At 32.3% G+C, this 8,460-nt stretch overlaps 3 protein-coding genes across 4 annotated transcripts in view; 2 read left to right on the top strand and 1 right to left on the bottom strand.

Annotated features, from left to right (window-relative positions):
• Positions 1-2,790: 2,790 nt before the first annotated feature.
• LOC108558211 (protein FAM185A-like) lies at positions 2,791-4,416 on the top strand. Its single transcript, XM_017915046.1, has 4 exons — positions 2,791-3,237; positions 3,292-3,488; positions 3,543-3,726; positions 3,779-4,416. The coding sequence occupies exons 1-4, from the start codon at positions 2,940-2,942 to the stop codon at positions 4,138-4,140; spliced, it is 1,041 nt and encodes a 346-aa protein (XP_017770535.1). The 5' UTR covers positions 2,791-2,939; the 3' UTR covers positions 4,141-4,416.
• Positions 4,253-5,776, bottom strand: LOC108558209 (POC1 centriolar protein homolog A-like). Its single transcript, XM_017915045.1, has 4 exons — positions 5,426-5,776; positions 5,165-5,375; positions 4,872-5,111; positions 4,253-4,275 (listed from the first exon to the last, which is right to left on the bottom strand). Exons 1-4 carry the CDS (start codon positions 5,774-5,776, stop codon positions 4,253-4,255), a joined length of 825 nt encoding a protein of 274 aa, XP_017770534.1.
• Positions 5,777-8,011: 2,235 nt separating this feature from the next.
• Positions 8,012-8,460, top strand: part of LOC108558212 (CTP synthase-like) — a 3,473-nt gene continuing 3,024 nt past the window's right edge. Inside the window, exon 1 of one of the 2 annotated variants that reach the window (XM_017915047.1) lies at positions 8,012-8,305. In XM_017915047.1, coding sequence (XP_017770536.1) covers positions 8,128-8,305 — 178 coding nt within the window. In that variant the 5' untranslated portion in view covers positions 8,012-8,127. The remainder of the gene's footprint in view (positions 8,306-8,460) is intronic. The other variant, XM_017915048.1, reaches the window with a different exon arrangement.

Below are 8,460 nucleotides of genomic sequence, written 5' to 3'. Positions count from 1 at the left end.
TGGCAAATAACTTTGTAAATTGCATTATATTCTATTTGATTTTGTAGTTTTTGTAATATATTGTATATAAATAATTTATTTTGTAAAAGTCTATGATTGTATTTTTATATTAAATATATTTAAACTATACTAAAATAATGTTCAATTGTTTTTTTTTATTTAAAGTAGTATTTTTAGTAAATACTCTCATATAACAATTAATGAAATGTTTATCATACGCCTTAAAGATTAAGTTCTTTATCAAATGTGGAGTTTTGTAACATCAATAGAATATGAGCGCATAAACATCCCTTTGTTATCTTCCTTATTCACTTTTCTATCCTTGCGTAATGTATATTCGCTCCTCATTTTGTTGAATTTCTTCATAAAGTAAGAGTTAGGCGACTAATAGCGGAATAGTTAAATCGCCCTACCCACGATTTCGAGGGCGCCTGTTCGAATTCTGGGCCTTGTGAGCCCTCTCGTTGCTTCAGCAATAGATCAAATAAATAGGTCAAATAAATTAGGTTCAGCATATGGACCTTCTTCAGCCAAGTCGATGGACAATGACTGTGTTAAGGATAGCAGCAGATTCACAGTCAAAGGAAATAGTGATATCGCAGAGCATCAATATACTACTGAAGTTCATGGATAGTTACCATTATAACTATCAACCGGGAAAGTTACCATTTAAATTTACTCAATCAAATTGATGAACAGATTGTGAATAAAATTATACGACATAAAAAAAAATACTTCTTCTCTGCAGAAAGGGCCTCACTGCACTTAGCAGCGTCCTGGAATTTGAATTCTTCTTCTTCTTCTTCCTTCCTCTCCACACTTCACTTGGCTTGCAATTTGAATTCAATAAAACATATTTTGTTGTTAAGTTGCTTAGATGCCGACTTAACTAACCTTCATGTACATTGCATAATTGTTAAGTATAAAAAGATTTTCTTCAGAATACTATCACAAAATTTTACCAAAAAAAAAAAGTATTATCTGACACAGCTTTAGCAAGCAATTAATTCGGATTTTCATCGTTTTATTTTCTCTCACTTCCATCTCTTTCTTCAAATTCTCCAGGACGTGTGGATTCACATCCATTTTCTTGTTAAAATATTTAGCATCATATTCCATGGAATTTATAAATGTCGAGTGCCAAAAAAGTTAAGGCAGGTACGTTGGAGGACATTCTATGAATCTCTACACTACAGGTATTCAATTTTTCAACATTATCAAATTTCTTATACTTGGCTTCGCATATTTCCACATTTATTTTCAAATTGATAATACTTCTGTTATCTTTATTTTTCGGCAATAATATCAAATTATTCGAGCACCATTTGTACAGGTGCACAGGTACTTGTACTCCGCAGTGCTCATTGGCTGATCATCATCTACTAAATTCAATGACTCAGACAAGTTTTCTGTATTGGGTTGTGTTGAGTTTCAGTTAAATAAACTACAGATTCAGAACATTAATTCTAAAAACAATCTTTGCGACAGTTGTAAGAATGAAATTATACAATTGTAGACTTTTAAACGAGTGATGAAAATATCAGCTGTGAAAAAATTAGTCAATATTGCAAAATTCTGTCTGTATACCGAAGGTTTTGTGTTGCTGTTCTGTCTGGACCTATTTATTATTATTGATTGGCATTGAATTATTTGTCAATAATGGAGATTTTTATATTTCTCTAAAAAATATGTATAATCACAATTAGATGTCACATGACTAATAAATGATACATAAACATTTTGAAATATTTAGTCTAGTTACGTTCGAAATTTTATGATATTTTCCATCTTTTTGTAGATTGTAATAATATTTAACACCATGATTCCAAAAACGTGCTACTCATTTCCAGATGGAAAATTAACATGTTATAGAAGGCAACTATCCTAATAAAAAAATACAATTATTTCAAAAGAAAATCTATGATATATACAAATTGTCCAATTATGAATGAAATCATGGCAATAATTGAATACATTCTATCTATAATAGTTTCTGAGAAAATTTAAAAAATGTGAAGACTGTATTTTCAAAAATTTATTTTTCATTACTTCATTTTTGAACGTGAATGACATTAAAATGAATGAAACCAGAGTAATAACTGAATATACATTACATTCATCAATTATTTACTATCACATTCATCTTTTGGATTCATTCTATCTATAATAGTTTCTGAAAAAAAATTAAAAAATTGATAAACCTGATTTTTTGGGCGACAATTTTTCATTACTTCATTTTTGAATGTGGAAAAAAAATATGTGAAGATGCTTTTCCGAGCGTTCATTTTTCATTACTTCATTTTTCAACGTGAATTACAGCCAAATTAATGAATCCACAGTAATAACTGAATATAGGTTGCATTTCTAAAATATCCAACTTTTGGATCAATTCTATCTATTATAATTTCAGAGAAATTATTTTTTGAATATTTGATGTAAATTATTTACAATGGTTACTTTTAGGAGATTTCCTAGATGAAAAGAATATCTCAACAAGAATAGATATTTAAGAAGCTTATTTAGCAAACTTAGACTATATTGAAGACATTTTTGTTGATGAAATTAAATATCGTTAAGTTTGTTTAATTATCTGTTAAATACTTTTCGATTTGTAGTGTTAAACTTGGTATAAAAGTTCGAAATTTTAAATTTCTATTAGTCAATGTTTTTCGATTGTTTTTAAAGAATTATTTCAATTGTTTACTTTCTTCTTGACAAATGAAAGTCTACATTGTTGAAACATAATTCGTGCAATGTCAAGGTTAAATAAATTATATTAAATTAGTAAATTGAATCACATGGTGCAATTTAGACAACCAAATGTAATCGCTCGAAATAAGTGGGCGCTGGATACGAAAATTTGTTTTGAAGTTTGAGATATAACCTAAAAGTGTCGCCGAAATATTTGTACGCGTTATACAAAATTCTTTTTTCGCAAGATGTTGAAAATTGTGAGGCCCCTGGTCTATTTAGCAACGCGCACTTACTGCAAAAATCCGGCGCAACTGAAGTACACTGTATCACCTACATGCCACCTCAATGTGACCCTTCCGTACAAGACAGTGGTGAAACCATTGGATCCTCTCGATCATCCAAACAATGATAAAGTCATCATCAACTGTCCCGATCACAAAGACATCATTGTCAACCAAATAGACACAACAATAAACATCCAGAACCAGAGCTCAGAATTCAAGAACAATGTACTGTGTGAAATAATTGCCCCAATAACAGCAAGCAAGTATTGACAACATCCAATTGGTATATGATTATTTAATTGAGTATTTACAGATTTAAACATCACAACAGTTGGAGATTTAACAGTGGGTAACTTCTGCGGAGATGCCATGAGGCTATTCAGTGACAAGGGTCATGTTACCATAGGAAAGAGCAAAAATGAGTATATAACAGCTAAAACGAATGATGGGAATATTGTGACTGATGGGGATGTGCAAGCTGCTAAAGTGGTTCTGAAGTCTACTAAAGGGGTACAAAGCAATGAAGATTATTAATTTTTAATTATTTGAAGTTTCTAATTCAAGGATATAGTGACAAATAAATTGAAGTGTTTGGGTTTGCACTTGGAGAGTAACAGCGGTAAAATCGTGACCAGTTCTTCGTACTGCGACGAAAGCTACTTTGTCACCAAAACAGGCACTCTGGATTTGCAGAATGTCCATAAGAATAGTAAAATCTTGATGGGCGACAACGGGATTCTGAATATGGGTAAATTACTCTTTATTTGCGATCTTAATTTTCCTATAACCTTCGTCTTCAGTTGGATTTGATGGAGTTCTGGACGTTGCGATGCAGAAAGGCAGCGCGAATATCCACATTTCGCGGTTGGATAAGAATTCGCGCATAGTGATTCACGAGGAAGGAACTATGACGCTGTGCGTATCCGAGGAACTGCTGCAGAGTACATGTATAGAGATCAGCAGCAGATGTTGCGAAGTGCAGGAAGGAATCGAACATCACGAGGACGAGGAGACGGGTTTCATATCGATTAAACCGAAGGGCGATAAATTGGAGAACGTCAAATTGGTAGTCACATGTCCGAAGTCTCTGGTCAATGTTAAAGTGGCTAACTGGTCGGAGATGATGCAGAAAATTATACAGAACAAGGCCCAAATTAATTAATTTATATATTTAAAAAAATAATATATATGATACAATGATATTAACGTAATGTTTGGAAGTTGATTAATTGATGCTGCTGCAGCTTTGCATTTCCGACGCGTTTTCGTCTGAGTCAATGAAATTGGTTTGCCAAATCTGAAATAAATTACATTCATTATTAATCTATAATACTAAATTTTACATATAAGCACACAATAATATCAAACATAAATACCCGAGTTATTTGTTATTTATACAAATACTAAACGTTTCAATACTTTGATAGACAATTAGATCACTTGAAAGATAATGCATTAAAAACTTTTCACTTTAAGCTAATGTAAATAAGAATAAACGATCAGACAAGTAAATTTACTTGTAAATTGTTATAAGAAAAAAAAAATCCAAGTTACTATTTTTATGGAAATAAATATTATGTATAGTATACATATTATTTGTTAAGTTCCTTTTGCTTTGTTTAAATAGTAAACACTACAAATGGAACGAAATAGATTTATATACATCACATGTAATTTTATTCTACATAAATCAGATATAGAAAAGTTATTTTTCATTCTTGCTCAATCTCAAATTCCATCAATTATATTTAAATGTAATTTTATGAAGTTGATTGTTAATTATAAAAGAAGAGATAAGCAATATTACCATAATATTTTTATTAGCGCCGCCGCAAGCAAAATATTCCCCATCCGGTGAAAAGGTCAAACAAGTTATTGGCCCTTCTGACATACCATTCAAGGTATAAATGGGCCTACCCTCCAACGCATCTAATACTTTTATAGAACCATCGTCACCACAACTCAACATATGTTTTCCCATTGGATGCCAGCAAACATCATTAGCTTTGTTGTGCAGAATGTAATGCTGCTGTAATTTCTTTGTCCTAATATCATAAACCCTAACAGATCCTGAAGCCATGGCAGCAGCTATTGAAGTGCCATTAGGATGCATGGATAATTTAAGAGCACTGCCTAAAATAAACGTTATTATCATCAACAAAAATAATATTATTAAACAATCTTACTTTTTGCATTTGAAATTGTCAATACACATTCTTTTGTGGCTGGATCCCACACTTTTATTGTCTTATCATCAGCACTGGACACTATATACTTGCCATCAATCGAATACCTAGCACACAAAATCCAATTATTGTGTCCCGTGAATGAATTAAGAAATTTCTTCTTTGGTAAATTCCATAATTTAATTGATTTGTCATTTGATCCTGTTACCATCTACAAGATTTATCTTTAAGAAAAAAATAATCTTAATGAATTATTTATACCTGTTGATCAGTTGGTGACAAGCTGATGGTTCGTACAGGTGAGAAATGTGCAATGAACTGTGTGCAACTGCCTTTCACAGTTGGCTCCCATATCCTCACTGTTTTGTCATATGAACATGAGGCAATCAAATTACGACTGCTCGTGTAATCCAGATCAGTCACTTGCTGTGTGTGTCCGCTGAACTTGAAACTCCTGGCATCCTTCGTTGACACATTCCATAGCATCAGGTTGTGGTCATCGCTGCAGCTCAGCAGATCCCTCTGGTTTGGAAGATACCTCAATGCATTTATAGTCTTTTTGTGGCCCTTCAAGTTCTGCACAAGACTCGGATCTCTGCTGCTGTCTCCCATTCTTATTGATGTATCAGCACTATATTTTTTTTATTGTGACCGGTTCGTTAATCAGTTTTCAGTAATAACGGTCGTATGTTTACAATGGTTTACAAGTTTTCAATTTGAACTAGCAGGTTAGAAAACATAACGAAAATTAAAAATCAATTTTCAATTGTGTAATTTCTTCAATGTTTTAGTAAAGCCGCGCTTAATTTAATTACTAAATGATTAATTTAACTGAAAAACAAATTTAAACTTGTGAATTAAGAACCTGCTTCGATTTTTTTTAATTCAGTTAATTAAATAAAGATTTAAACAGAATTCAATAATTTTCATGAACAATATAATGATATTATAATTTAATATGTTGCAGCAACAATGTTAAACATTAGTAATTCTGTATCAAGATACAAATATAATATATAATAATTTATATATAGTTAACAAAAATTAACAATAAAGTGATTGAACACAACAATAGTTTACAAAAGTACACTACACTTTTGACCACCAAAAGAAAAGCCACAAAACATAGGAAGAAAATTTAAATTTTCTGAGAATATGCGAAAGAAATTGTCTAGTTTGCATCATCTCTGGATCACATCTTCTTTGCATGCGTTCAAAACCTCCTAGCCACAGAAGAACTTTATAGGCAGTTACAGAACGCGTCCCCACGTCTATTAAATATTTAATGGGCACATAAAACGCAGTAGTATATAGGGCGATTAGAAAGTTCATCAAGACAGCCAACATAGAGGTATAGATCAAGCATCTTCCAGTGAAAATGTTCTCTCGAGGTTTTTTCCAGTTTCTTCTATGACCCGTGTCAAGTCCCGGTTTGAAAATTGTTACTTTTTGTTTCGCTTTGTCGCCACTTGTTGATCACCATTCTCTCCAATCCCATCCAGTAACAAACGCAGTAGCAGTAATAATCTTTATTAGTTTTTTTTCTTCCTCCTGCTTTTTCCCTCTAGGAAGAATTTAATAGAGTTACATAAGTATAACTGAGTATAACAAGAAAACAGTCGCTGGCGGAATTGCGCTTAGACGTAAGCTAAGCGAAGTTGTAAGGCGTGGAAGAAAAATAAGTAATTATAAATACTGCAATAAATAATGTCTAATATTTATTTAAAAAAATTAAAGGTTGTATTGCTATGGTAACAACAAATATTTATATTTATCTTATATAACTAATAACTATTCATCTATAGAAAAAACATTGAAGTGATGTTTACTATATAATATATTTAAAAACTTTATAGGAAAATATCTCAATGTGGTGAAGATTTTAATTATATGTTACAGAAGGAATGCGGAAGAACGATGATGGTTCGTAGGAATTACTGAAAAGAAAACAGGTAGATGGGTTCTTGCTTTGAAAGTCTATAGTTGGACGGGAAGATATTATCTGTATTCTCTACCTGGCCCTTGATGTACTTCTTCGTTGTAAAATTCCATCGAATATTGTGGACTCAACAGTACAATTGATATCTATCATCATCTTCTTGACGAAATTTATTGATATTGCAATTAGTTATGTTTACACTGATATGTTTTCAACTATGTCAGCAAATTCCATTTATAATCTTTTGTATATTACAATAAGCTGATTGTATTTACTGTGTGAATTGTACGATCAATTTATAAACATATATACAGCGGAACCTCGCTTAACGAGTTTAATCCGTTTCAAAATTTCTGGATTTTTACTCGTATAGTGAAACATATTTAAAAATACACTTAATATATGAACACAAGTTTTAAAAATGATGTAGCATGCGCGCATTCCGGGACTTCTTTTCTCATCGTCACTCGTTATGCGAAACGTTGCTCGTTAAGCAAAATGATCGTTAAGCGAGGTTCCACTATACATTGAAATTAAATTATGAGATGTTTGTACGCCCTTGATCAAAAAATACAACTAGTCTAGTAAAATAAGTTCTTAAAATCTGTTGTGTGTATATGCTCGAAAGGTGGTACAAATATTGTTTTTCAGTATTTTATCGTAATTATAGGTTTGTTACGAAATATTTTAAAGCGCAATTAATAAAATGATTATGAACAGACGGACAATAAATATTCATATCAACATTAACATAAAAGGTTGAAAAACACTGATATGTCTCATTCATTTATGAAGGGTCTCTGTAAAGTTTAGAACTTTGAATTTTTCTGTAATGTTGGTTGCTTGATGCTGCAGCGTTTAAAGTGGGCGGTACCAGAAGTAAAACTCATGCGTATGTAACCAATAGCAACCAATCGAAACTTACATAGGGTTCAGAGTTGACGGGTAGATTTTAGTAGGCGGAAGAGCAACACGTGAGAAAGTTGATTACCCTTAATTTGACCAGCCAATTCGATTTGTTTCAATGATGTCGGACATGAAATATATCCTTGTTACCGGAGGCGTCATCAGCGGTGTGGGTAAAGGTGTAATTTCGAGTTCTTTTGGTACCATCCTGAAATGTTGCGGTATCGAAGTGACCTCCATCAAGATCGACCCCTACATCAATCTCGATGCAGGCACATTCTCCCCATACGAGCACGGTAATTATACAGATGTTATTCATGGAAAAAAAATCTTAAGGTTGTTGACACCTTCCCCCCCAATTGCATGTACTTAACCTCACCGATTTTGACGCTTGAGAACACGTGGTGTGGTAAATTGGATTCGGTCCAAAATAATAACCATTTGTTTCTCT

Source organism: Nicrophorus vespilloides, unplaced genomic scaffold (genome assembly GCF_001412225.1).
Source record: "Nicrophorus vespilloides isolate i.1.1-1 unplaced genomic scaffold, Nicve_v1.0, whole genome shotgun sequence".
Classification (NCBI taxonomy): Eukaryota; Metazoa; Arthropoda; class Insecta; order Coleoptera; family Silphidae; genus Nicrophorus; species Nicrophorus vespilloides.
The sequence above is the reverse complement of the archived record's forward strand: the minus strand, read 5'-3'. Positions and strand labels throughout refer to the sequence as shown.

What these genes read in the sequence shown, in the direction of transcription:
- LOC108558211 (XM_017915046.1), top strand. Translation starts at nt 2,940, where the DNA reads ATGTTGAAAATTGTGAGGCCCCTGGTCTATTTAGCAACGCGCACTTAC. An exon ending in AATTGCCCCAATAACAGCAA is followed by an intron (nt 3,238 to 3,291) that starts GCAAGTATTGAC and finishes GAGTATTTACAG; the next exon opens with ATTTAAACATCACAACAGTT. An exon ending in CAACGGGATTCTGAATATGG is followed by an intron (nt 3,727 to 3,778) that starts GTAAATTACTCT and finishes CTTCGTCTTCAG; the next exon opens with TTGGATTTGATGGAGTTCTG.
- LOC108558209 (XM_017915045.1), bottom strand. Translation starts at nt 5,776, where the DNA reads ATGGGAGACAGCAGCAGAGATCCGAGTCTTGTGCAGAACTTGAAGGGC. An exon ending in GACAATTTCAAATGCAAAAA is followed by an intron (nt 5,112 to 5,164) that starts GTAAGATTGTTT and finishes CGTTTATTTTAG; the next exon opens with GCAGTGCTCTTAAATTATCC. An exon ending in GCCCATTTATACCTTGAATG is followed by an intron (nt 4,276 to 4,871) that starts GTATGTCAGAAG and finishes AATTTATTTCAG; the next exon opens with ATTTGGCAAACCAATTTCAT.